Below are 27,808 nucleotides of genomic sequence, written 5' to 3' on the forward strand. Positions count from 1 at the left end.
TGTTGTTTGTTACACCAAATTACGAGTTGTATAATGTTCCATGTTTGACACGCGTGCTGTATAGATTTATTTTGTCGTCTACTCTTGTTCTTTCCCGTTAAAACGGGACAATCAAGATACACGGACAATAATACATGTTCCCAAAGACGACGGAATATTCCATTGTTTCATGATCTCTCTCTCTCCCTGACATTTAAACGTCGCTCTGGCTCGGCACATTACGTGATATTTTCTCAGGCTAAATCCTCTCCCATCTAATTCCAAAGTTGTCCAGAGATCTTCAATCTCGTGCATACCAAATCGAATCTTGCTGATTGAGCTTGAGATTCACGTCCACCAGTTCACCCAATAGGGCGACCACTACCACATCATGACTCAAGGAGGAAGAAGAGCATCATGGGAAGGACCATCTTCCAACTTGATCTCATTCTCCGACAACACTTTCGTTCATTTCATTTCAGAAAATGGGAGAAGAGACGGAAGCAGAAGAAAGAGAGAGTAATAAATATGCACAACTGATTACTACACCAAGTGAATGAATGATCTGATAAATTTAGAGAAATTAAGGAATGCCGTCAGCTCTTTCGAAATATCCGAGACAGTTCACAGATAAAACAAAAGAGTTTTTGGAGAATAATTACGCAACTCTCGGACTCTTTTGTTGGAACCCCAACAATAATAAGTGATACGACCGACGGTAAAGTTATTTTGGAAGGAAATGAAACTGACTGAGCTGGAAAGGACAACATAAATATTACAAGCTGTACATATACTTCCACAGGCGGCGCATGGTAATAGTTTGAACCTCATCGACTTCACCCTTGAAACGCATTTGCATAGCGGATCGAGGAAGAGATAGGACTGCGAACCGAGAGGAAAAGTACAACAGGAAAGACAATCAACATTATTAATTTCTCTGTCAAAGCATTGAAAATATTGGAGACCAATGAATCCGAGGGCTTCAAAAGTAAAAGTGCACCCATGTCGACGGGTGAAATTAGTAGGGAAAAGAGCAATACATACACATGACATACTACGCGTTGGTTTGTGAATCGAGTTTTGAGAGGACAACAAAGGTTCGGAATGAATCCCTGTGCATTTCTCCTACCAAAACGGCTGGCTAAATAGATGGATGGATGGTGGATCTGATGTGAGTGAACGCATTTGTAGTAGTGGATTTATAAGCCGAGAAGGTTTTGCAGTTTTGTTGTGTGAGGAACTATAAGGCTCCTTTTACTTTTTCATTCTTCTTCTTTATTTCCGAGCGCTTCAAACCTCCTCCTCCTCTTATTTTTATTACAACTCCTGTGGGAAGTCGTAGTGGAATCGGGTAGTGGAAGCTACCCGATTAAAGTTTGCATAGAAACAAGATAGGAAATTAAAGGCTGAGTTCTTGGCCTTCTATCAAGAAACGATAGCTCATTGGGGATTTCGAGGCCTTTCCAATTTATGAACGATAGAGATTGCTGCTTCCCAGAAGCTGCATCCTCGCTCCTCAATGAATCCTCGATGAACTAACGAAATCGCTCCCAGAATCGTCGTCCACTTAAAAGTCGCTCCTACATTTGCATCCCATGGATTTTCTGCCTACATACTTTCGCCTCATATACGACGACCACCACTCACTAAATGTTATGATACCACCACGCGTAACAACAACTCATTCAAAACTTCATTATTATCTCCACGTCGTGAAACAGCAACATTACAATGATGACGTGCCAGCCAGCAAACACTGCTTAAAAACTTGTATCGTCTCATTTCACACGAATTGTAATAACAAAAAAACAGCAAATTTGACTCATTTCCCACAAAATCTTGGCTAATAAATAAGTGATGTGATAACGGATGGATCCCGTATTTTTATTTTTTCCCTCCTCTTCTCCGTCATGTCAAAGGTAATGTTGACTTTTTTTAAATGGACCCCATTTAACGAGGCGAAGGAGAATAAATGTTCCATTTACCTACCAATTCCATTTTTACTGCCGTATAAATACGACATAGGCCATAAACTTCGATTTTCGTTACTCTTTCTTTTCCTCATAAATACTGAACGTATGGTCATAACATGATTCCCGACAACATAAACACACTCCTCACGGTTTCAACATGGGTATAAAGTTCACTTTTAAATGTCAATGAAATGTGAGTGTGTGTATGTGTGCGTGGGGGTATGTGTACTTTGAAACTTGGGCTGGTTGCTCAATTCCTACATAAATGCATGCATACGAGTCATGCCTCATCTCATTATTACATCACCTCCTCCTCCTTGGTGAAGAAAGTTGTTGATATTTACGGAGCAGGAGGACATAGGATTCAAATTATTGTGAAAATACTTGGAATTACTTTGATTAGAGAATTGCAATTACTTAGAAAAGTTCCCAATTTAAGGAGAAGGAGCTCAAAATAAAATGTGCATCATAATTCTTTTCTCTACAGGAAAGACCCCCCAATTCAATCCCACGTCACCCTTCTCCTATTTTCGGATCGCTATAAATGTCTATCTATCCATAAAGAAAATCAAATTCATCTCTTCTTCCTCTGCTGATTCATTCCGTGTTAAGTTGGATTCTAAAATGCAAGGCTCCCATATCGCGAGATGCCATTAATTATAAATACACAGAGAATCCCAAATGAGCCGCTGTGCTGCTGAGCTACTTCATTCCTTTTTTCATTTCATTTTGTTTTACAAGCTCCGCAACTGATCGTTTGAATTATTGCCCACACCATATCGTTTGAGAGTCTCCTCTTCCCTTCGACGGTAGGTCTCCATTTCTTTCTCCGTACTAATTACAAAGTAAGCAAGCAGCTGAGCCGAGGAATAAGAACCCTAAGCAGCAGCACAGCAGCAGCATGGATGGAAACGTCAATTAGCACTAATTTTAAAAACTTTTCCTCATTCCATCATTCGAAAATGAAAAATTTACTTAAAAATTACATTCTCCTCTTCTTCCTCCTCCTCTCGCGATGGAGGAGGAAGGGAAGCATAAAATTTCTTCAAACAAGATCCACTACGACGAGTGAAAGCTGGTAGCTTTGGGTAGTGTACATATATGAGTACACATAGCGAGTAATTATCAATTATACCAAAAGATGAGATCCACTACGGGTAAAAATTAATAAAAAGACTGCGTAGAAAGAGACACCGTCATCAAATGTGCATCATTTAGTTAGCCATTCTTCATGACTAAATATGTATGAATATCGTGTCACAGTATTGCGTGGCGTATTCATAATAATGCAAATGATAGCTTCTGATGCTGCTTGAGTCTGGGGAAAGTAGGGAATAGTTACGTTTTCTCACCTTGTCTCACCTCCCTCCGTGGTTAGTCTGCCTATTGCTAAACAATTGATCTCACTCCTAGCCCCGAATATCTGCACACTTGGGAAAGTGAGACGACGCTCTTCTTCTCCACACTCCAACTCGGCTGAGCAGCAATCCAATTCACCCGGTAATAAGTCTCTCTTTCACACAAACTAACGAGTATGTATCTTATTCCCACAAGTTCACACCGTCCCTTCTTCTTCTTCTCGAACCGATTCCTGACAAACAGACAAGACGAGGAAAAATATTATTTATTGTGAAAAGACGGAACAAATTATCCCCATGAATCAAGCCTTCGTCATTACGATGATGACTAATACGAACTGGATCGAAAGGAGTAAACACATGCATAAAACAAGGCTTTTTTGTGCTGCCCATGGTGGTGCGAGTTGCATAATGAATTGTGACATGGTTGCGTAAAATTAGTTTTTGTGTCGATTTATGGAGAAATCTACACTGACCGGAATCACGCAGGGGAAGGGAGCGACAGACAAGAAATGATAGGACATGTAACCCGTGGGACAACGTGAGACACAAACAAAGAGAGAAAGGTGGTCGTCGTACCTGGTGAAAGCGTGGCTGGCTGGCCTGCCGGGTAGTATTTTATATTTAGACGCGGAGTCGTCGTCGTACTGGACGGCACGTTAGTTAACTTGTTACTGAAAACACCTTGTCACCTTCACTCCACTAATATGTCAAGCGATCAGCGTCCAGCGTGGAGTTTTGTGTAGGGCAGAATTAACCCCGAACTCGTGTGATTATTACACTCGAACAGGTATATGAAATAAATATAAATGAATTCCCGAATCGGGTTCGTGTTTATTTGGCCGTATCGAATTGGGGAGCAAGCAACAGAGGTGGAGGTAGTCAGTCAGTCACCGTCGTCCAAACCGGGGAAAATCCGATTTCACCGAAACCCGATTTAAATCAGATCAAGAGAGCACAGAGAGGTAGGTAGGTGGATGGATGGATGGATGGGAGGGTAGTGTTTACTTATTAGAGGAGAAAAGTCGCCAGGTAGGCTGCCACAAGTTTTAATGTGCAACAAACTTCTTCCGTACTTGTGCATATGCAAATATGTCCAGCAGCAGTAGCGCGGATGATGATGAGGAGCAGCTAAAAAAGAGTGCGGAATAAGTGGTGGGAGCATCTTGGTTAAATAGTCGTCACGACTATGTCACTTAACAAAGGGGCCAGGTCAAAGGTTTCTCCGTCATGAATAATTAGCCATGGATAATGTAAACTGTCCCTGCTTGAGCGTGTGGACTGTGGGCAGAGCTGTTGCGTAATAACGCAAACAAAGACTTGCATGCAGGCAGGACGATGATGATGGAAGCCGAGCGTGTTGGAGAAACGGCCAAAAAATGAACTGCCGACGCCTCCCTGGACTTTACTTGTATGTACGGTTTAAAATATGTAATATGCAAATTTGTATGGGAGCGAATTTGCAGTTGAAATTTGCGAATGTTTTTTAACACTTTTATCTTTGATAAATTTTGTTGTACATTTTTACGAATTTTTGTATCTAAAAAAATACCGTGCAAAAAGGAAAATTTGCGTAATTTGGGTATATCATGCATGACGAGAAAATAGTGGATTGGACTGGATACTAAATAATTATCATCTCGATAGTTGTCCGTATGTCAAGTCGATTTTATGTGTCAGATGATAATATTCGTACTACACGCTATAATAATAACTAGCTGGCTAGCTGCGGATGATAATGGCCTGAACTGCTCTTGAATTTCAATCTGATGAGTTTGCAAATTACGATAAAAATGTGACTTGTTTACGTCTACAAAGTAAGAAGTGGCTACGCTGTGCATAATCCAGCAGACTTTTTTTATTTTCTTGATCCAAATATGAAAGAAAATGGTACATACAAACGTGGTACTATTCCAGATCTCTATTTTATCACATGATGACAAATCTATTTGTACTTTTTCCCCTAATGACGCCAATACTGCAGTGACGATTGTTTCTTAATGGTCAATTAAGCAAATTAACTGCAAATGGTCAATAGGTCAGATGAGATGACGCGTAAAGGTGACGAAGAAAGTTGAGAAAAACCATGCCCATTTCACATCCCGGAGTTTCATCTCAATCCACCCAGACCGGCGGGAGATTGGGTTCTTGCACTCCGGCAAATAAAGAAAACCCACCGCTTTTATCGCCCAGCGGAAGAAGAAATAGGGCAAAGTAATAATTACGCAAATCCACTTCCGGTTAGTTGATTGATCAAATTAGTGATCTGGGCATAATGTGGAACGGTGTACTAGCCCCGGAGGAGGTGAGCTCTCTCAAGAATTTTATGGGCGATGAGAAGAAAACGCCCCCCTTCGAATCACTGACCTCTTCTCTTATCGACTTCCGCGATGACCACTTCGTCTCCTACAACAGGGCGAGGCACACCCTTTGTGTGGGCAGCGTCAAGAAACTAGTGAACTCAGTGGCGCAGGATGACCTTCCAGTTGATGAGGTGAGTGTCTTAATGGCAATTTAACATCATCATAATATGCATATCATATCGTATTTGTTCATTATAATGATGTTGTGTGAGTGAGGTGATAAGTTAATTGTTCTAAGAAGAGGTGGCGAAAATCTACATATAGCATTGGACATTCAAAACTATTTATACTAATTGTCGATATGAGTTTTAAAGAGAAAGTTCCCTAAGAGAAAGCAAGGAAATATAATTTATAAAGAAAGGTGAATAATCAAGCTTATCGTTATTGTTATCCTTGAAAAAAGAAGCTTGACAGAGGGATAAACTGTAAAAGAGAGAAAGAAAAATGGTTATTTGTTGCTTTCAAGGAGTAGAAGAAAGAATGGAAAAAGTCCATCAGGAATTGAACGTTAATGGCTTGGAGGAAGTATTTTACAAGATAATGACAATCCGTACTGCATGTCTCCAATTGTGTATCGGGTTGTTTTGCATAGACCGATCAAGAAGAAAGAGCCATCATCATTTCCATTCTTGTTTTCCTGTGTATTTCCTGCTTTCCTTATATTATATTCATCTCTCGATGTGCTGTGGGTGGGTGGGACGAGACTCGGGTGGGTTTTATGACAGAGAGATCTACTTGTCGTGAAAGTTTAAAGATTTTTCTGTTGCACTCCTCCTGAATTTCTCCTTTCTTTTTTTCCTTCTTTCGAGAGCTGCTACGACTATTGGTTTGGTGATCACGAGAAAAAGGGATAAGTAATCCATGCACCATTATTTCATAGGCAGACACACTACTTTCTCTCCATTTCAACCTATTACTCATGGCTTATTTGAGTCCTCCTCGTCGGTGGCGTCGCTCCTCTACTCGCTCGCATTTTATGACCAACTTACGCTTCATTTGACTCTTGGATCACGACATGCCACAACTACATACGTACGACGAGTTGTGCAGGATTGCTATTTACCACTTTTTCCCGTCGTCCCACTACTACTACTACAAAAACCATGGCATTGTAGTCGTCCTATCTGTGTCGTATGCTAAACGATCTCTTCGAAGAAGGCTTAAGTCGTCATATATCGCATCACTCACTTCACTCTCTGATCCGCCGACTGCTGCTGCTGCCTGCATATCATCATCCCACCCACTTCCTGCTCTCTCTTAAAAGTAGTTATTTATGCAGACAGTTATGCATGATGATATCATCAAAATACGAATATTTTTCCTCATCTCCGATTGAATCTGGAATAAAAACGCGATAAAATAACGCTGCTCTCTCTCTCTCACAAGTTTTTCTTCTTTCTCTGCTCCTCCATAATACGTTTCCAAAAAATCATTTTTTATCCCATCTCATTTTTTAATTATGACCTCGGGCAAGAACTTTGTAATTACTCATTCTTTTTCTGCAATAATTACCAGAGTCTCTCTCCATGTATAGCTTTCTCTGTTGCAATCAAGGGAGAAAGCGGTGGTGGGGGGATAAATAAAAACTGTCATGTATTTCATCTTCTCGTCTGACAAACTGGTCCTGTGTTTGCTTGCTTGTTTGTTTGAGATGACTTTTGACTCTGTATTACGAAAGAAGAAGCCTTTGGCAATTTCCGATTTTTTTATCGAGCTGTGAAAATTAGAAGGTATCACCGCCCACCACACATGGGACGACGAGGAGGGTCGTCGAGTATTGAAATATGACTTGCCTGACGCGGTTTGACTCACTGAGTGACTTCTTCCTAGGAGATCATGTCTAATAAATTGTTGTCATTCTTGATCCTCTCTCGCATTCCATGAGGCAATAGAGACCGAGAGAGCAGTCATTCTTCTTGACTTCCCTCCCAGAAAATTGGCCATCACAAGAAGCCAGCAGAGAATGGAGGAGGAGGACGAGAGGATTTAAAAAATATATACATACATAAAAAACATGAAATGTGATTTCCAATTGTACATATGAAATTAAAGAGGGCATTTCTGCCTGCTGCCTTCATTTTTCATAATGTTGAATGTATGACGTCCAGATACTTATCATATTGATCAAATTTATTTCCTGTCTCTAAAAGTATGAATATAATTATGCCGCATACATATAGGTTTTCGGTGGTGCAATACAATTGTTGTTGCTTTTCTCCTCTCTGGGAGAATGCTGCTGAGGGATCACATCAAGTTACGGAGTGGATCGAGTTAGTTGTGTAATATGACGTTGTATGTAAGAGGGAAAGCCACTCACTCACTCACTTGCTCTCAATCTATGCATGCTTTCGCGTGTGTCTTTTACCAACAAGAACATTCCCTTGTAAAACTGTGCATAATGGGTCTCCATTTGCTACAAGTCAGTAGGGCTGCAATTCAGGCAATCGCCCGCAGAAGAAGAACGCAGGCAGGCAGGCATGTTTGGCTTGGTTGGTTAAGAGGAAGGGGAGAAAGGGGAATAATAAATAGAATAAAAAGCTCATTTTCCTATAAAAGTAACTTAAATTTCATGCTGTTGTCACATGACAATTTTGATCCTTTGTGAATTTATGATGTTCAGCCTCTCGCTAAATGAATTCTGTCCAAAAAACAACTTGCTCTTTTTCCCTTCTGACTAGTTGACCATGAATTAGCCCCATTGTGTGTGTCGATTCAATCGAATCGAACAAGAACCCTTTTCAAATGTGATACATGTAAATATAAACTTTCACTCTGGTCGGATTCATCCATTTTATTTTGGGTCAGAATCAATTCGAAACATGTTTCACTCCCAAGTGAACATAATGGTTCGTTCGTTCTGGGTTTATAGGCAGAAAACGAGCTTTATATTTGAATATTCTCTGGAAAATATGCAAGGTGAAAGTCTTTATTTCTAGCCTTTGTTTTTGCAGAAGAATTTGAATTACTCATTCATTCTCGGTGGTAAGGAACACTGAAAATGGGGTGCAGAATATGCATAGGATTCAAGACAGTTGATGGTTTGGTTATACAATTGAGGTGAAGTTAAGAAAAGTGGGAGAAGAGGAAGAGAGTGAGAGCGAAAGTAGGCAGGTTTGTTTGTGTAAGCCTGTTGCCCAACAATTTTGTAATAGGTATCCATACATTCGGAGGTGATATGGCCATTGGTGCTGCCACACAATGGAGGAAAGGCGGTTGAAGGGCACATTTGTTAAATGCGATGAATGGATTGAGAGAATATAGAAAAATAGGAGAACGGAAGACTTTGAATCTCCTGTGGATTCATATTTGTCAGTTTATTTATTTCCTGGGGAATATGATTGCAGGCGAGATAAGGAACGCGGCGTATGGAGAGAGGGCCGGCAGAGAGATGTTTGTTGCCTTCTTCCCTGAGTTGTTGGGCCTGTTGAAAAATCGGAGTCCATTTTTCCTCTTTCCTTTCTCTCCCAGAGTTGACTCTCTAGTGATTTTATTCTCGTTTTCTGTTGCAATTTCAAAGTCAGTGAAAAATCGTCAATTTGGGAAAGAAAATAAAATAAAAGAGAATTACAGGCGGACCACGGAATAGGAGAGTCAGTCTTTTTAACTTCATGACGCTTTGAAAAATGCCGATTCCTTCCTTCTGGGTGGCTATTTCTCCTCTTCCTTAACACAGTTATTCATAACGTATGTGTCCTATTGCCACTGCTGCTTTTCTCCATCATTCCTCTCTCTCTCTCTCCTCCAACACACACTCACTCTCGTTTAACGTCTCACTGTTTTCAATACTCGTCCCTTTGGTTTCACTTTATCCAAATTGCATTGTTTTCTCTCTCTCCTTATCCCCCATCCGATTCCTCTCCGCTATCTCTCTCTCAGTCGGGCTCAAAGTGTGTCCCTTTCTCTCGATGTGTCACTTACTCATTTACAATGACACATAAAAATATAAAATATGCATGAATGGAGTTTGAATAATAAATTTTTATTTTCCTTCCCATTTATACATTTATGCTAATCCAATGGTGTCTACGCTTCCATTCACCCATTTTCAACCTCATTGATACATTTGTGATGCCTACTCAAAAATGTCTTCCGACGGATTGTTGTGTGCGATTCTTCTTCTCTTCTCGTCGCTCCCCTCATAAATAAACTATTATTCTTTACCCCTTAAACTGAACAAATGGAAAAAATAAACAAAGATGGATATCCTCCTGGCAAGCCGAGAGACAGAAGGGATTGACGATATGTGTGTGTACTGGTGCTGGTGAAAGTGGAAGAATGGAGAGGAAGGCACGATTTTTCATTTATTTATTTTTCTTCAATTTCACCTACGGATAGATAACAACAACAATTTTAAGAACCGTGGTGATGGCATGTCCTTGTTGGTCGTCTCATCTACTAACGAACCATTGCGATCTTCTTGAGGCTAAAGTAAAAGTTGAAAGTACGTGTGGCATTGGCGTTCCTTATTATTGCTTCAATGATATCAAAAAGTCCTCTAGGTTTGAAGTGGTCACACAGCCACGATGAGATAATGAACACAATGTTTCGACAAACAAAAAGGAAAATAGGAGATGGATTTTCTTACGAGTAAACACAGCGAGTCTTTTGAATTGGATAATAATAATGATATCCGTTAGACATTTCATATATCTAGCAAAGTTAATAATAAGTTGCATGATTTTCTGACTCGGGAAAAGAATGTGAAAGCTGAGACGGAGGCACAGCTAGGTTGAGGTAAACGGCATTTAGAGTCTGATAAATCGCAGTGTAAGTTTGCTGTAAATCCGTCGGATTTTCGATGCTATTTGGGACCACATTTATTTTCTTTATATTGAGTTCCACCACTGCCTCCCCAAAATGAGCTTCTTCTTTTACTACGTATGTACGTACACACATACACATGCCGACTTTTCTTTGTGAAAGTAGTTGGATGGATGGAACGAACAATGATCTGAGCAAACAATTATAAGGCGATACCAACGATAGTGAAAGTTAGTTGGAGACAGTGTTGTTGTGAAGTATGCGTAATAAAGATACACATCTTTCAATTTCTCTCCAGTCGTCGGATTAAGTAATTTTTGAGATCCGTTATTTAGTGACCGGCGGACGGAATGACTTTTTCTCTTTGTTTCTCAAATACTTTATTTGTTCTTTATTTTTTACTGGGATTTTGTCTTCTGTTGATTCTTCTTAACTAAACGGTAACGTGTGTGCAACCGCCTACTGTCTAATTTCTGCTGTACACACATACATACGTCTTATCCCCTTGGACAAAGATAAGAAAGAATGGTGGTGGTGGTGGGATTGGAATGGATTGCAACTCAAAATCGTATCTTGCCAACAACCCAACTTGATACTTTGTAGTACATAAAATTGTCTCTGAACGGTAAAAATGGATGGCGGATCTTGTTAGAGATTTCTTTGTGAATAATGGAATAAATAGTTTCTTGATTTTAGTGGTACAAAGATTTGCATGGCTTGGATACGATTGCAACATTAAATTCATTGGAAGAAATGAGCCAACGGTTAGCGGCGGAGGAATGGAAGAGCAGTAATTCATGGGACATGAGAATGGGACATGACTGGAGAGTTGTTTAGAACCCAATACTTATTCATTCATTTGGTTTTTTGGTAATAAATTTTGTTTTGTGACTGAGAAAGAGGCTGAACGAGGATGAGGATGATGAGGATGAGTCAATTGGCTGGAAGAGCTTTTGTTCACTCTTATATTCTCAATCCCTTGATCGCCCTTCTTCTTCTTCCACTTTGCAGAGGAGAGAATTTCAATGGCTTCTTCTTCTTTCTTTCTTTTACTACATATCTCAACCAGATTCTTTCAGGACAAGGATATCGTCGGGGAAAGGCGTGTTCAATTGCATGTTTGTTGGCGAAACAAGTCGTACTTTTCCTCCTGATCCTCCCCACACAGCAGCAGAATCAAAAGTCTTTTTCTCTCCTTGCATATTATTATTATTGTGTATATACAAGCAGACACTCAATCCTGCTGCTGCTGCTGGCTGGGAATAAATGACAAAATTGGAGTGAGAATAAAAATGTAAAATGCAGACGACACGACGACGAATGTTTGAAAATATGCAGGACGAGAGGAGAGGATATAGATACAAGAAAATGGGGGTCGTAAAAATCAAAGAGAAAGCGTTTTGACATTCTATGCACAAGTTGGTGGTAGGAATAAGTGGAAAAATTGTGCACGCCTCTTCTTCTTCTTCTGATTATCGTCGTCGTCAGCACAACTGTAATAATAACGTTGCATACTTTCACTTCACTTTCACTTTCTGCATAGCTATATGTACATCCTCGCCATAAACAAACTGTGTTGACAACGTGTTTTGTCTTTACAGAGCTGGGCGAAAAACTTCATTTGTATTGGGCGTGAGTGATATGAAAAATAAATTGGATGATAATTTCCTCCTTGAGATAAAAAGCAGGCAGGCGGTCGGATATTGACATTGAAGAAGAAGCTGCTCCTGAGTAAAAAGAAAGACGAACATTTCTTTATTATTGCAAATTTTGTCACGAAAGCCGGTACCAAGAATTCATGGTAGATGATATTCGTATTTACATGATTGGGCATTTCCGTTACCCTTGTAAAATTTGTTCTTGTAGCAGCATCACCATTTAATCCGCATGATCCCTTAGCCTTGTTGTACTTTTTTGTCATATTGAATATAAAGTGACACAATGAGAGCAATCAATGCGTCAAATGATGGCATCTCTGAATGAAATTGTGGTTGTGGGATAAAAAAGGGATAAAAAGAATCGAGGGGTTGGTGAAGGTAGAGGTGGCGACTACGACGGAACAAGAAAGAATACCACAATAACAGGTTATTTGTGGGTGAAAGTGCATGTGAACGCACTTTACTCTGAGGGCGAATAGATTTCTCAATGACATGTGTTTCGAGTTATAGTGATTGACGTTAGGTTGGAGAGTTGGTTTGGTAGGCAGGTTTGGACTTATTGCTCCACGATAAAGATTCAGATCCCAGATATGCTGAGTGAAAGGGGGACACGAGGAAGATGGGTTGGCCGGCTGCTGGAGAGAGTTGAGGAGGAGGAATAATAATGGAAAGGAGGGAAGAAATTTCTATTGTTGTGCGTTTTGTTGTTGTTGTTCATATGTATACGTGGGTGGTGTGACCTTTGGTTGGTGGTGCGGGAGGAAAAGTCTCAAGGAGAGAAAAGTCAAAGTGGCCAAGGAGAGAGGAGAGTGAAGACGATTTTGTTTTTTGAATGAGACGACCGACCGACTCGCTGCTATTGATACAATGAATATTTAGATGTGCGAGGAGTGAGGGGTTGGGTTGATGGCTCTCCAGGGAGTCCGAGGATCGGATTCGAACGGACCGATTTGATCCTCGTCTACCCCCTGATGAGCTCTGAATGTATATCTGCCAAAGTTCTTAATTAAAGCTTTTCCAATTTCAACTTGTATCATCACTGGAAGAATCCAAGCTCATCCCATTCTTCAGATAGACACGTAGCATTAATATTTGGCCGTGTTGTAATGGTCGTCGTCGTATTGTTCACTGCACTGCCGTACCACTTGCTATATGATCCTGCCGCATGGGTGGTGGTGTTGGTGGGGTACCTTAATAATGTTTGATATTTCACACCCTGCACCGTATAGGACTCTTTCATATGCATATCATCATCTCTATTGATTCTTTCACTTACCTTTTATCATGGTCCAACCAAGAAGATAGGCTGGCAGCATGTTGGTTGATCAAGTTCTCTCTCATTGCGGAAAACTCCCGAGGGATTCTCACAGAGAGTGAAAGTAGTGAAGCAAGTCCCTCTTCCTCCTCCGTTGGCTGCCTTGTTTTAATTTTAATGTGCCTCATACATACCAAACATCTCTTTTTATCCTCCCACTTCTCTCATCCATTCACTCATTTCCTTCTTCGGATCACTGATACTCGACCAAACCAACCCTTCTCTGCATACAAACTTACTCCTCGTCTCACTTGGGACCTTCCTAAAACTTTTCAATACTACTTCCACTACGGTTTATCTCTTCAACCTACCACCACCACCACCGTTCATTCATTCCACTTGCTCGTCTTCTTCTTATAAATATGTCAGCCGCAGATGGACGTGTAAAATCTTCCCGTCCACGATGCATGTGCGTACACACTCTTGTTCTTCTTGATATCCGCGTGAATCTAATTTCAATTTCTGCTTCGACCCTCTCCTCACTTTGTGTTCGATGATTAAAGTCCAGTTTATGCATTCGTGGGAGAAAGTGGAAAGGAGGGTAGAAGAAACTGCTGGTTGACTGGACCCTCTGTCGTATTAGTAGTCTAGTCAAAGCTGTGTTGTAGGTAAGATTCTGCGTTGATATCTAATGTCCTCCTGCTGCTTGGTCCCATTCAGACAAACGATTAAATAATGAATGAATGTGTTTCCTCATCCGTCACCGTGATTCTGTGATTGATTTTTCATCAATAGGAGCTGTGTTTGTTTGTGACGACAACGGCGGAAGCGAGGAGACTTATTGAGAATGAGAAGGAGAGAGAGGTCAAAATAGGTGAATATTGTCCTGAGGCACGCGATCCCACCGCCGCCACGATCTTCTCACCATTCCGTCTCCTCCTTCTGTGTACTTAACGAGAGAGAGGTAGACCCCGTGCGGTGCTGTAACAAAGGACCGTTGATTGAAACGGTGAGAACGGCATCGGTGCCACTCTGATGTTGGCGACATTTGATTATGTTGATTGAGCTACATCACGATACTCGCTCCTTTCTTTGTGATTCAAGATTTGTTGACAAAAATTACGACGATGAGGTGGCGTTTCATGCAATATTCGGCGGCACGGAGCAATATATCATTCATTTCACAATGTAGCCAAGTGGGAAATTCATAGGAGAGAGAGAATAAGTACTTGAAATTCATGGGAGAAATTACATACTGAACTGGTCCACCTGGTTTCGGTGATGATGATCCGATATCGTGTGTGACAACATCCACTCTTCTCCTCCTCCTCCTCCTGGCTGATCGTGCAGGTTTGGTGGTGTTTGTGCAGGGAAGAAGAAATTCCGACTATTTAATAAAGTGAATTGTAACAACTGGGAGGAGGAAATATATAACGATAATTATTCGGCTCTCTCTCTCTCTCCCATGTTCTCACATCGAGTAGGGGAGCATTGAATAGATAAACATCAGGAGAAAAGAGAGAGAGAGAGACAGAGAGGCTGAAGAAAATGAGAAGACGGGAGTAGAAAATAAGGGTGGAACGGAACCTGCTGAATGTGTGAACAACAATGTGAAATGCGATATTCAAAATTTGTCCATATATCTCACACAAATTAACTCTCTAGTACAAAGTCGTTGTGGCCATTGAATAATGTTCATTTATGCCGACATAAATTCACTCTTATTAGCAAATTGCAAATGCCTTTTCCTTCTCAGCTCTCGTGGTATGCCCTCCACTCCTCCGCTCTTCTTGGAAGAATGACCTGGTTGGTATCGGTTTATTATTGTGGGTGAGAGCCGTTGTGTGTGCCATGCTGGGTAAATTTAATGCATGTTATTGTGTAGTGAGATGAGGCTGCTGCTGCCGCGTTGGAGAAAGTTTACTCCTTGCCTTCTTCTTCTTATTCGTTTCTCATTGAGGGAGCAAATTCATGGCGAGACATGAAACGAGGAACTCTTGGTCGCAGTTCCTTATTCTTCCATAAATATCCAGCTCCTTTCCCTCACCATGTTTCACTGCATAAATATGTCCCAACTTTACCAATAAGTCCCATTACGCTGTTCTCAAACACCGACACCCGACAACACAATTCATGATTTACATCACAACCCATAAGCCAAAGAGCTTCATTTTCCCTTGTTTCCCAATACTCTGTCTTCTCGTCGACTCTCTGCCTCAGTCTGCACTATAAATTTTATTTCCTACTCGCTCACTTCTCTGTAAATTCCTAGTTTGCTGTTTGTTTACTCCTCGGAATTATGGGCCCCTGGACTTTGCACATCATCTGCCAATGATGCAAACCAAACTCCTCATGGCACTTAACTCGGAACAAGAAGGTGTCGATGTGATGTAGTCAAAGACCACCAAAGTAATAATGTTGCCGGGCTGGACCACAAATCTCAAACTCTCTCTCTCTCTCCATTTCAAAACGTGTACATGACATTGTTCTCTTTACGACTTTCTCTCTGTAATGGGTTGAACAAAAAGGCATTCTCCCACTCACTCGTTTCCTCTCACTGAAATTTGATTCCATCAACAGCTCCTTCTTACATGGACGCCGTATGAATGATGGAAGAACATTGAAATTATTATTAGTGGACATGCCTTCTTGAGAGAGTACATGTGCCACTGTGTATGGAATAATTTGATTGCCAGTGCGGTGATAAGGAGGATAAGACTGCTACCGGTTTTGGTACTATGTAACGTTTGATGATGGCATCAAAGTAGGAAACGGGATTGTGTGTGTACCTACTACTTACTACTGCCGGTGGGTGTAATATGATTGTGGTTGGTTGGTTGGGATGATGATTTTTTCTTCTCTTCTCCTGCAATGTGGGGATGATTTGGGGTAAAAGGAAGATTAGTGTAGGAGAAAGTAATGTGGAATTCATTGGATAATGTGTTGTGCATTGAGCCTGGTTGATGTGAAAAAATGAGCGAGACACTCCAACCCCGTGTGTTGCCGATGATGGGAACAATATTATTAGGGAAACAGAAGGAGAGGGAAGAAAGAGAGAAAGCATGCAATTTTTTACACTTAATGAAAAGCTATTAGATCGACTGCCACACAGTCAGCGAGCCGAAGAGAGAAGAGAATTCGTGGTGTTATAACATTGCTCGCATAACAGTCCCTCTTCTCACATTTCGTTAATATCCTCTCTCTTCTGGCTGCTGCTGCCTTTGGTAATAAATACATTTTTACTTTTTCCCATTCATTTCTTCTTATGTTCGACTACAAAGCAAAGGGTGGATCCGAATACCGCAGGATTATGTAATCATATGCGAAATGAAAAATAATCATAAATCGACTCATTTTCTATTCTTCCTTTCCTTCCTCTCCCTCTCTCTCTTGCTATTTCCTTCCTTCTATTCCAGCTATTATGCTACCATTACGATTATGCAGCAAAGCAGCAGCAGACGTCGTTTGCCTCGTCTACTTTTTAAACTGTTGTTATCGATTAATGTGATATTTTCTCTATTCATTAATTTAGCTGCTGGCTGGGAAAAGAATATGCCGCAACTGTTTCCTTCCAAATCCCAACATCCTTCGTTCCATTGCTCTTCTTCTTCTTCCCTCGGCCAGTATGCTAATTATCCAATTCCCTCATCCATCCTCCTCTCGAACATTACCTTTCCTCGCTTTCCCTTAACTGCCATCGTTTAAGAGAAACATTACGCCATCCGGCAATATCTCCTCCCTTCTCTCTCGCTTTCTCGTATTTTATCCAATTTTTCATGGATTATGGGTTACAGACGATGTGGATGATGCGACATAAAATTGTATTAGCCGTTTAGGGATATTGAATGCAAATTATGTATCGTGTTGTAGTCAAAGTCTTAAATTAGATGTCTCCTTCTCATTGTGCTCAGCTCTGTGAGGCTGTTTGGATTAACAAATCCATTCTTTTGTTCAACAACAGCACTATTTATGTGTATCCTACGTAGTAATAATCCAGTCTTGCAATGTCTCATCCGAGAAAGGAGGATAATGAGTTTTCGGTATTTTTGTCTTGCAGGAGTTACATTTAACAGTACAACAGTGGTTCGAAATCAGTCAACTTTCCTTATTCCCTAATGCCGACTATTGTTGCTTGCTGTGGGGATCTAGAGGAATCGTTATCGTGTCGATCGAGCATCGAAATTCTAGTTCCAGGCTTCAAATAACAAAGTAAGATAAACAAAACAATGGGATTTGGCTGGAATTAATGAATAATGTCCAAATTTTAATTTCTGCTTTTAATTGTGCCTGCAGGGAACATTTCATAGCTGAAAGCGTGTATCGGGATCATCCTACCTTGTCCATCTTCCAATGTAGATGGTCACCAATACGGTCGGCGAAAATTGTGATGGTTCTAAATTCGGATTCCTTTCTTAGGTATGATTATTTCAATGGTTTGATGGAAAAGAAAACGGAACATAATATGGAATTGTATTATTAATAATCTGTTTTGCTTTTTTCTTCACTGTAGAGTATATAATGTAATGTCCGGAGATACGTTGGGATGCTTTAACCTCGGACCCAAAATTAGTCTACCTCTCGTGACAACTTTCTCTCCAGACATTAACCCAGAAACTCCGATTGACTTCGATTTCGGCCCTTATATATCTGTCTTGAAGTCATGGATGATTCTTGTTTTGAAGCCGACTGGCCTGATATACTGTGCCCTTCTAGGAATTGTTGCGACAAATACGCAGTATGCTTAGACTTTTATTTCCTTAATATTTAGTATATGGTTTTGATGAAATTTGGTAATGATATGTTAATTTTTTATGGTTAGGTGTTTTATAAATTATTATCGTCACGTGCAATACTCGAGCAGCACGGAAGAAGAGGAAAACTACACGCGAATTTTGTGTTCTAAGCAATTTCCAATTGTTTGCGTAACAGGTCAAGAGAGTGGATTCTTGTCTCATTCAATAATGGTCCCTACCCGGTTAGAAGAAGATGATGTAGACTTGGAGGACCAAGTTGATAAACATCTCATGAACGACTCTTACAAATTGTTTATTAAAGAACGCTTAAAATTACCCAAAAGATCAAGTGGACATAATGAATATGAGTCGTCATTACAGTTACTACAGGATCCTCTATTTGATAACAGGTAGATTATAGATTATTTTGGGATTATTTTTTAGTTGAGCAAATATGGTCATTAATGTATTTAATTTTTTTATTTATAGATATATATGTGCACATGACAGTGGATTAAATATCATAACCATTAAATTTGCTCCAGAAGTACAAAAATTTTTAATGGGTGACGAGGATGCCCTCGAATCTTTGACGTCTTCAGTTTGTAGACACTTGATGGTTTGGAATGTAGGAGATACGGTGCCGACATTCAACAAATTGATAGGAATTTCTTTTACTGCTTCTCAACCCGAGAGATTATTATGTGTTCTTAATGATGCTAGAGTGAGTTGGTACTAGTTAATTATTAAGAAAGAATGGGTTTTCTGAGCTAATTATAAAATTAAAAGGGTTATTTCATTTTGAACCTTACAGGCTATCATATATTTAATACCACATCCTGCAGACATTCGTCATTTTGAGGAAAAGAAAGAAATTGTCTCAGTAAAATATGATCCGACGAACAGTAGGAGCATCTTGGACGTAATCAAGTCTATTTTAGGTCAATCCCCTGAGCAGCCATTTTATTGCTGTGACCAGGATGAGCTTGGGGTACGTATTTGTCTCTACGTCTAATCATCATTTAATACCAATCTTTACTATACATTATTACAAGTTAATTTATTTAATTAATTAATTTTGCAGACTGCGGAGAGTAGAAAGCTATTACAGGCCACTCTGAAGTCCAAATTCAAAAGACTGTGTTCATTGGAGAGAGCTTCAGAGTATCTGGCTTCCTATTTGAAATCAATTCGTTCAAAAACAAAAGATATGGAGACGTCTGTAAAAAATCTGCTAGATGCAAGAGGCGAAATAAAAGTATGTCCCAAAAATATGTAGAATATATTGAAGTATAATGTTGGAGGATAATTCAAAATTTATGTGTAAAACTATTTTATTAAAGGATGCTGCTCAAAACATTGCCGAAATATACGAAGATTTATCGGAAGAAGATCAAGTTACTCGCAAACGTATGGACGTTGTAATGTATCGTTTCCACCAAACGTTTCCTATTCTTACCGATAAAGAAAAAGAGTGGCGACAGATATTAGAAACTATAAGTCGCGAAATAACTTCACTTAAATCATCAACGGAGTCGCTTCATCATCAAGTTGCTGAGATGAAGGAAACTTTACCCACACAACCTGTCAAATTAAAAGCACATCAACTAGAGTCCATAAAAGAGCAAGTAATGCATAAGTAAGTAGTATAAAAAATTGCCAATTGGACTGATTTTCCTTTATACGGAATTAATTATTATTTTCATTTAATGTAGCCAAACTGTGATTTCCACCATGAAAAACAGCCTCCTTCAAATGCAAGACAAGATTCTACGACAATAATTATATTTTTAACACAAAAAAGAACAAATGTTGGAACACAGAAAACATACTGATCGTGTTCATCTTTTGCCGAGCTACTACAATTTATGAATTCTGTGATAACTTATTATAACTCGCACTCAAATATATGCCGCTAAAGTGATAATTCTTCTTAATTCGTATTAATAGTAACTATTAACAATAAGATTATAATCCTCTATACACACTAATTTTATCCATGGCTTGACAATATTGACAAACTAAAACTTCTGTTCTTTAACTTTACGTATTTTGATTAATTACTGATTATTCGGAATGAACCGTATAATAGATATAAGACTCGCATATACCAAATCAATATTCAGGATTAATATGAGCTGAAATGGTTTTCATGATCAATTTACTCTTTTTCTAAAATATTTTAATATTTGAACATAAAAGAAGTTAATTGTATACATCGATACAGTATATTTATAAATGTCTTTAAAATACATGCACAAATCAATAAGTTAGGTATTCTATTAAAATGTTTGAAAATAAAAAATAACCAGGTGCATTTAATACCGATAAAGAGGAGGAATGTGAAGGGGATGTATGTAAATATTTGCAAGCCCAAATTGTACCGTACATTTTATGTGAAATCTCCAAAATCGAATAAATAAATAAAGAATATTTGTATTCTTTTATGATAATAATTTCAATAGTCAAAAGTAAGTGGACCTTAAATTACCATTTTGAAAATAAATTCTATTAAAATTACTTAGAAAATTATTGCAATCATGAAAGTGAAACTTTTTGCTTTAATGTAAAGTCAGATCAGAATCTCCTCCGCTAATAATTATTTAGCATATACTGCAGTTTGGCATTTTATGGAAATTATTGAAAAATGCAAATTATTCGAAAAGATGTAATTCCATGCATGCAGTTGTGAATCGCAGAGAAAGCAGTGAGTTTGGTTGGATGGGGAAGGTGAGCGAGTGTTATTGGCGGCATGGGAAGCTACATTTTCAGCACTTTTTCACTTTCTCTCTCTCTCTTTCTCTCTCCTTGTATTTAATTGACAAATCGTAGAAAAATAATATTTAACTTTCTGATATCTAAATTTGTAACGTAAATTATCAGTTATCAAGTGTTCAAAAGATTCTTCTTGTTGAAATACAAAATAGGTGAGATATCTTGCTTGAAAATTTTATGAGTAGGTGAAAGTTAAGATTATTTACGCAGTATGTTGTAGACAGGTGACTGACATTGCTGTTCGGATTTTTCGACATGGCCTGCAGATGGTCATCCAAGCTGATCGAAAGCTGTAGAACCAAGTTAGGATCTGATCCACATTTTGCTCGACATAAGGCTCGATTTATGTCAGGCGACCGGTAAGTGAATTTGGCCAAGTTAGATAGAAAAGTAAATTAAATTAATGGGTGTTGTAGGTTAAGGATGTCAATCTCCCCTGGTTGGATTCAAGCCCAAACGATCAGTAGTTCTCAGAGCCGACATGAGTTTAAGATTTATACTCGAACTGGTGACAAAGGAACATCAGCCTTGTTCACGGGAGAAAGACGGCCGAAAAATGACCTTATTTTCAACGCATTGGGCAGCACGGACGAACTTTCTTCTCACATCGCCATGGCCAGGGAATACGCTCTGGAAGGGGACCATTCTTACTGTGAACGTTTGCTCAGGATTCAATGCATTTTACAGGCATGATAAATGAACTGCGTTGATACTTCATAATTTCACGATAATTTTCCTACCAATGCTATATAAATAAATTACGACATAAGAACATTCTATCGTGCAATCATGAAGCATCAACGAAACTATTGCTTGTTCTTATCAAATTGAACAATTTCATGTGAAGTAAAATAAACAAAGCGTTTTATTTTAGGATATCTCGGCCGTTATCGCCACACCAAAGTCGTCTGCACGGGAAGCTCATTTAAAGAAGGTCGGATTCTCGGAGCGTCACGCCACTGAATTGGAAGAATGGATTGATGAGTACACGCACGAACTGCCTCCTCTGCAGAATTTCATTTTACCAGTAATTTTTAATTTTTACTTCTATTATTTCAGTATTCAAAGGTAGATAGATGTGCCTTTGAACAAATATATGTAACATATTCGGTGTACAAAATAGGGTGGTGGAAAAGCTAGTGCAGCGCTTCATGTAGCGAGAACTGTTTGTCGACGAGCAGAACGTTGTGTTTCTCCATTGGTTCTTTCAGGAGAAATAGATACACAAGCACTCATATATCTGAACAGGTTGGCGTTTTAAATGTACTGTATATTAATGTATATTAAACTAGTGTTTATTTATGCATGTTTAAATTGTAGGTTGTCGGATTTCCTGTTTACCGCTGCTCGATATGCAGCAAAGCTAGATAATCGTCAAGAAGAAATCTACATCCGTTCCGACCTAGAAGAACCTCCAAAGAAAGAGAAATCAAAACCACTAAATCCTAGTAAAAAATAGTCATCTTCTAAGGTCAAAAACCAGGCCACAACAATGGTCATGCATTTATATTGAACTGATCAAATTATTGTACGCATTTAAATTTAGCTAAAAAAATAGTACCCGAATAATTGTAAGTGAAAGTAAACATTTTTATGTACAAAAAACAGACTGATTTGAACAATAAAAGTTTTGCTTTGTTATAATTTGTGGTGGTGCTTATTCAATTAATTATTACTTATTATTGATTATTATTAGATGGTGCTTATTCATTAATTATTCGATAGCTTCCTCGCTGTCGTTAACTTCTTTCAGAGACAGCACTTCTAATCTTCCTTGTCCCTTTGTTTCAGCCTGCATTATCTCATCTAATTGTCTGTAATAGCCAGGATCGATCAAAACAGTCTGTTCAACAATGCAAAAGAAACATTCAATTAATTTATCTCTTTTTATATAACCTCTTATTTTTTAAAACGAGATAAATGTACCATTGTTAACCCATTTCCCATAAACTCCTTATCCTCGACAGTCCCCATGTTCCCCACTTTCTCCGCAATGCTTTTACACGAGTGTCCTGACACAGTTATCTTCAACCTCATCTGCGCCCTCTCAATGGGAAGAGACGTCTTAAGCTGCGGAATTGCTTCCAAGGCCAATTGCTTCGCGCTTCGGTTTGGCTTGACTGAGAAGTGAATATCTTTCAAGCCCTTCTCGATAATTGAGATAGGATATGGCCGCTTCGTTTCAGGGTTAACACAGAGCCCTGGTCAAATAATAACAATAAATTGCATAAAAATAGTATAATTGTTCTCCAATAATAACCTTCTTGTAATTAAATAGCTCACCTGCAATCGTATTAGCAACATCTTTCACTGAAGCATCCAACTGTTCCTGCCTCTCCTTTCCGGACACTTGAAGCTCACCCTTATCCAAAATAAGTTTACAGATTTCTGTCTGATCATCCTTTCCAAAAGCTGCAACCAAATCCTCCTTTTTGGCGACTTGTCCCTTCGAAACGTTTGTGAAAACGGAATGAGTCTGTAAAACTTCATCAATATCCTTCTCCCTATAAAATATATTTAACCAAATTATATAAATTACCTTTAGAGAAATTAAAATTTATATTAATATTGTTTAATATGTTTACACTTTATTCCTCCAAGACAAAACCTTATTCTTGTAACACGCAATTTCAAAACGTTTTCCTCCCTTTTTCATCCTCACAATGGCCACATTTGTAAGTCGAATTTGATTCGTTGGCGTAAATATCTTGGACATTATGAATGTTGGATAAGTGTGAACTGCTGAACTAATATAACACGATGTAGTTTAAACTAATGTAGATTCTTCTAATTATTTCTTCTGAAACCAAACAATATTCACAAAATCGCCTCGTATTATTCTAGATGTGTCTTGCATGTGGTTGTTGAGATGAGATTGTTTTCCTTGTCTTTTTTATTCGTTGTCTCCAGTGGTCTCTCTTTTCCCAGGCATAAGATCTAGGCTCGGTGCCCTCTGATAGTAAAATGGGATCCTAATCCCATGAATTGGGGATTTATTATATCCACACAAGTGGGCGGAAGGTCAACATTGGCTTTATAAATTTCAAGCCTAAGCTTTTTCAATTTGGGAGGGGATTTGGATTCTTGCTCTGATCCTTCAACAGGAACAACTTGACGCCTCCCTCGGTGGATTACTCCCTTCATCACCAGAACAAGTTCTTCCAAATTGACACATTGTTTAAACAAAATGTTTTTCAATCCTTCCATTGACCAACCCGCAGGAACAACGAGCCGTTTCATGCGATGACCAAACTTTGTGAGAAAATTACTCATGGGGACATCGTCGATTGGCACGTTTATGGGCAATTCAACGTCCTCGTATATGTTTGGAATATCATTTGGAGCACAATCCATCCTTTCATCCACAAGTGCCATCAGTTTTTCAGCGTTATGTATTACCATTTTGATTTTATTGCTCAATCTTACAGTTGAGCACGCATCATACCAGTTGTTGCTAACTAGTCTGCATGACATCCAGTCCTTTAGTGATAAATTGGCTAATATCTCCCTAAATATCTGGAAAGAGAAATGAAAATTCTATTAGCATAAATAATTACAAAAGTATATCATCAATTTAAGAATTCCTCCAGGTGTGTCAAGCAGCTTACGTGGGGTAACTCAAATGGTGTAGTTGGTGGTCGATAATATGCTTCTCCGGATAAAGTTGACGGTCCACCGTGATTGTCGTCGTCGTTGTGGTATTGGCTGACTACTTCCTCGTTCAAAGAATGTAACTTTGAGCGTTTGGATTTGCGACATATCCCACCAGATCGAAGACTACGCTTGCCCATCATTGAATTCAAATCACAAATTCCAATTTGTTAAAAACTTTCAAGAGTTGAAACACGAATCAACAAGTAATGTGACTAGAGCAAAAACACCAGAGACCTTTTTCCGATGACTAGTAAAAAGTATATTGGATTGGATCACAGATAAAGTTAGTAAAGTAAGTAAATAATGAATCGAACTCGATCAAACTTATTTTAAATTGTGCATCTAAATTAAAATTACACGACACCACACGGCTACACGTATGTATTAGGATACGGGTGAAGCTGGAGGATTGAGGACTCATCCACAGAGATGCACGCTGTGATGTCATCGGGGTCAATGAGCACAGAGGGCACTTCACGCATCAAGGCCTGAACTAGCTCTGATTATCGTCTCATAATATGCAAAGTTAATTTTCGAATCATAATCATTTATTTGATATTAGACCCTTACGAAACGAAATACCAAGTCGTCATGCTCATCTAAACCTTTGATAAGCCCAATCATACTCTGGCACATTTTTAATGATTTTAGCATTACACATAGGTTTCCAATATCCAAATGTCTTCGTTTGAAATGCATGAAATACTGTAAAATTCGGTTTTATTTTCTTTTCTACATACAAAAGTAGAGAAACTCATTCAATTACAAATACACGGATTTATGATTTTCATAAATAAAGATATGATTAAATTAAAGATCCTTATGAAGAGGATCCACATACTGTTCTGTAGAGTTTTCAAAAAGGAGTTCCTCTCCATAGTCGTCATTTAGAGTGGAGGCTATATCGCCACGTTCCAAATTGTCCTCCAAACGTCGCAAAGTGATTTTATGTTGTCCCATTTTTACGTGGTCTTTAACAGTGGAGGAAGCGAGAGATTTGACCGTGGTGGTGGTGGTGGAGCTAATTAAATGACCTTGTCGGAGGGGTGTGGGTTCCATGATGACCTCTCGAGAGGATTGGTGATTGTTGTGATGGTGGTGATGACGAGGTTGAAGTCGGTCACGGTCACGTTCTTCCAGTGCTGTTGAAAGTCGGTACACTTCTCTCTCCAAGATTTCAATCCGTCTCTCCATTTCTCTGAGAGTGAAAGTGGAGTCAAATTGTATGAAAAATTACATGTTAAAATGTATAAAGTTACTAAACTATGTAAATTCATACCTAAATTCGTTCATTAAACTTGAAATTCTGGTGTTAAGAGCGACAAATGTTAACGACTTGTCACCACCTATTAGATTTTCATGATGACGGAAATCTTGTTCCAAAAATGTTTGACTCGCCATCAGATCATTCTTCTTATCCTTTTCATTCTCACCATTTTCTATCAAAATGCTTAGTTTCATCTCTATTTTAGAAACCCGGTTGGCAATGATGTGAAAAGTGGTGCAGTTGAAGCATTCTGAAATTAATTCAGTTTAAAAACGTATGAAAAATTAGAGAAATGCTTAACTATTAGTTTATTCTTACCTTCCTCGCAATCAGATCCTTCCAACCCTGGACAACATTTGTACCTTGTTTCCACAATCTTCTTATACGTCGTTACAAATTTGGGACGATGCAAAATTTTCTTCGTACAGGCAAACGATCCATTAATGCTTTTCCAGCAAATGTTTGGACCATAATACGGTTCTGTACCGTTCCTCACACGACAAGGCACCATTTTCTCGACTTTGTATGGACACCATGACCTACATAAATTTTTAACACACCACGTATTGAAAATTAATGAATCAATAACCTATAATACGCACTTACCCAGAATATATCGTCCGTGAACCAGGACATTGCCACAAGAGGCAAAGTAAGACTCGGAAAATACAAAGCAAGCGATTACTATTCATTCTGATTCTTTAAGGATTGAACATGGCCGATCAGTTTTGGGATATTTTAAATGAAACTAAGCACAAATTGATTGGAAAATCTCGTATTGCAAGAAAGAAATGAGGAGGAGAGGACGGATTTGAAATATTTACTTCTGCATGCGGGAGGTAGAGTGGACTATGGATGGATGATGAGAGGAGTCGAAAAGATTCATAGCGTTGGATTCCCACATGTGAACTACGGGACTCCTTTAAATTACGAGTCTCAAGTGCCAGTTTGCGTTATCAGTGGATATGATCAAATTTCACGAGGCAGAGAGACCTACCCAAAGAGCCTGGAGAATTGAACAACAGAGCTTCTTTCATTTCACATCGTCACAAACAAAAGGGCTTCCACGCTAAATGTTACCATCCCACTTCTCAAACCGACGGGAAAGAAGATACCCAGGCAGCAGTAATAAAGCAAAGATCTGCCGAGATTCTCATCCACGCAGGAAAATATTCTAATGTCAAGCTAGTAGTACAATTAATTGTTTATTTAGCTAGAAATTTGTCACCCCACTGCAAAATAGCCTCGAGGTAGTATAAACAAGCATTTTTGCCGGACTTGTCCAGTCTGGTGAGAAGGAAGTTGAACAAAAACCGGATTTAACAGGGTATATATTGTAGCTAATTGGTAATATAACTAACTTCCTGGTATACTTATGTGGACGGGTGTGGACTTAAAGGCACTTTAATTACCTTGCTAATACGCTGGAAAGTTGGAATGCTGACTTTTGCGTACATACACGCAGGAAAAAAAATATCCGGTCTTTAGCATAGTAATGAGAAGCACATCAAAATACGTATCAATCCGGATTGATTTATTCAGACTTTTACTACCAATTAGTAAATTGTTATGCATCAACTTCTTCTTCCAGAGGTCATTCTGATCTCGGCATTCTGATTGTGATGGCTTTGTTCTCTACAAATTTCCGCACTCTCATTCTCTGTTATCGACCATTGTTAATGTGCGATTATCCAAAGCGGAGACAAAACTTTAATTGTTCCACTCTTACAAAATCATAGTCAGTCAGTTCCATGAAAACTATGATGATGATGAATTATAAAATGTCATGCGCACATTTTAGATTCGATGGAACTCAGAGATTCGATTATGATCAGAGAAAGACCACTCACTGATTTCTTTTCATTAGCAAAACTGCACGTGAGTGAACAAAGCACAAACACATGCATAAATATTGGCTCGTGGTTGACGGGCATTCACATTATCGTTTCCTCTTCCTTCCTCTGATAAAAAAATGCGTCTCAGCACAGCACCCACGTCAAACATTTACTTTTGTGAAGCATGCATTTGGCCA

At 39.0% G+C, this 27,808-nt stretch overlaps 5 protein-coding genes across 6 annotated transcripts; 2 read left to right on the plus strand and 3 right to left on the minus strand.

The window, feature by feature from the left end:
* Window positions 1–5,445: 5,445 nt before the first annotated feature.
* LOC110851016 (nuclear pore complex protein Nup88) lies at window positions 5,446–20,542 on the plus strand. Its single transcript, XM_022098642.2, has 10 exons — window positions 5,446–5,804; window positions 17,405–17,556; window positions 17,641–17,763; window positions 17,858–18,082; window positions 18,167–18,490; window positions 18,570–18,804; window positions 18,895–19,071; window positions 19,165–19,338; window positions 19,424–19,719; window positions 19,796–20,542. The coding sequence occupies exons 1-10, from the start codon at window positions 5,586–5,588 to the stop codon at window positions 19,860–19,862; spliced, it is 1,992 nt and encodes a 663-aa protein (XP_021954334.1). The 5' UTR covers window positions 5,446–5,585; the 3' UTR covers window positions 19,863–20,542.
* Window positions 20,543–20,815: 273 nt separating this feature from the next.
* On the plus strand, window positions 20,816–22,340 carry LOC110851289 (corrinoid adenosyltransferase). 2 transcript variants are annotated; one of them, XM_022099008.2, is made up of 6 exons: window positions 20,816–21,007; window positions 21,080–21,214; window positions 21,272–21,542; window positions 21,730–21,882; window positions 21,979–22,103; window positions 22,176–22,340. In XM_022099008.2, the coding sequence occupies exons 2-6, from the start codon at window positions 21,111–21,113 to the stop codon at window positions 22,312–22,314; spliced, it is 792 nt and encodes a 263-aa protein (XP_021954700.1). In that variant the 5' UTR covers window positions 20,816–21,007; window positions 21,080–21,110; the 3' UTR covers window positions 22,315–22,340. The 2 variants fall into 2 exon arrangements, with proteins under 2 accessions (XP_021954700.1, XP_021954699.1); XM_022099007.2 differs by having other exon boundaries at window positions 20,817–21,007; window positions 21,076–21,214.
* Window positions 22,341–22,424: 84 nt separating this feature from the next.
* On the minus strand, window positions 22,425–23,719 carry LOC110851290 (ribosome maturation protein SBDS). The gene is made up of 4 exons (XM_022099009.2): window positions 23,441–23,719; window positions 23,139–23,359; window positions 22,782–23,056; window positions 22,425–22,698 (listed from the first exon to the last, which is right to left on the minus strand). Exons 1-4 carry the CDS (start codon window positions 23,569–23,571, stop codon window positions 22,570–22,572), a joined length of 756 nt encoding a protein of 251 aa, XP_021954701.1. The 5' UTR covers window positions 23,572–23,719; the 3' UTR covers window positions 22,425–22,569.
* Window positions 23,720–23,760: 41 nt separating this feature from the next.
* LOC118436027 lies at window positions 23,761–24,870 on the minus strand. Its single transcript, XM_035852863.1, has 2 exons — window positions 24,464–24,870; window positions 23,761–24,371 (listed from the first exon to the last, which is right to left on the minus strand). The coding sequence occupies exons 1-2, from the start codon at window positions 24,647–24,649 to the stop codon at window positions 23,793–23,795; spliced, it is 765 nt and encodes a 254-aa protein (XP_035708756.1). The 5' UTR covers window positions 24,650–24,870; the 3' UTR covers window positions 23,761–23,792.
* Window positions 24,871–25,229: 359 nt separating this feature from the next.
* On the minus strand, window positions 25,230–27,686 carry LOC110851440. The gene is made up of 4 exons (XM_035852656.1): window positions 26,383–27,686; window positions 26,095–26,315; window positions 25,789–26,026; window positions 25,230–25,707 (listed from the first exon to the last, which is right to left on the minus strand). The coding sequence occupies exons 1-4, from the start codon at window positions 26,466–26,468 to the stop codon at window positions 25,320–25,322; spliced, it is 933 nt and encodes a 310-aa protein (XP_035708549.1). The 5' UTR covers window positions 26,469–27,686; the 3' UTR covers window positions 25,230–25,319.
* Window positions 27,687–27,808: the final 122 nt, after the last annotated feature.

Source organism: Folsomia candida, unplaced genomic scaffold (genome assembly GCF_002217175.1).
Source record: "Folsomia candida strain VU population unplaced genomic scaffold, ASM221717v1 Fcan01_Sc006, whole genome shotgun sequence".
Taxonomy (NCBI): Eukaryota; Metazoa; Arthropoda; class Collembola; order Entomobryomorpha; family Isotomidae; genus Folsomia; species Folsomia candida.

Coding starts and splice junctions, on each gene's coding strand:
- LOC110851016 (XM_022098642.2), top strand. CDS start 5,586: ATGTGGAACGGTGTACTAGCCCCGGAGGAGGTGAGCTCTCTCAAGAAT. Junction 17,557..17,640: donor TCCAGGCTTCAAATAACAAA/GTAAGATAAACA, acceptor TTGTGCCTGCAG/GGAACATTTCATAGCTGAAA. Junction 19,072..19,164: donor GTGACCAGGATGAGCTTGGG/GTACGTATTTGT, acceptor TTAATTTTGCAG/ACTGCGGAGAGTAGAAAGCT.
- LOC110851289 (XM_022099008.2), top strand. CDS start 21,111: ATGGCCTGCAGATGGTCATCCAAGCTGATCGAAAGCTGTAGAACCAAG. Junction 21,215..21,271: donor CGATTTATGTCAGGCGACCG/GTAAGTGAATTT, acceptor TGGGTGTTGTAG/GTTAAGGATGTCAATCTCCC. Junction 21,883..21,978: donor TGCAGAATTTCATTTTACCA/GTAATTTTTAAT, acceptor TGTACAAAATAG/GGTGGTGGAAAAGCTAGTGC.
- LOC110851290 (XM_022099009.2), bottom strand. CDS start 23,571: ATGTCCAAGATATTTACGCCAACGAATCAAATTCGACTTACAAATGTG. Junction 23,360..23,440: donor TTGTCTTGGAGGAATAAAGT/GTAAACATATTA, acceptor TATATTTTATAG/GGAGAAGGATATTGATGAAG. Junction 23,057..23,138: donor TGTTGCTAATACGATTGCAG/GTGAGCTATTTA, acceptor TTATTTGACCAG/GGCTCTGTGTTAACCCTGAA.
- LOC118436027 (XM_035852863.1), bottom strand. CDS start 24,649: ATGATGGGCAAGCGTAGTCTTCGATCTGGTGGGATATGTCGCAAATCC. Junction 24,372..24,463: donor CACCATTTGAGTTACCCCAC/GTAAGCTGCTTG, acceptor TTCTCTTTCCAG/ATATTTAGGGAGATATTAGC.
- LOC110851440 (XM_035852656.1), bottom strand. CDS start 26,468: ATGAATAGTAATCGCTTGCTTTGTATTTTCCGAGTCTTACTTTGCCTC. Junction 26,316..26,382: donor TCACGGACGATATATTCTGG/GTAAGTGCGTAT, acceptor AAATTTATGTAG/GTCATGGTGTCCATACAAAG. Junction 26,027..26,094: donor AGGATCTGATTGCGAGGAAG/GTAAGAATAAAC, acceptor AATTAATTTCAG/AATGCTTCAACTGCACCACT.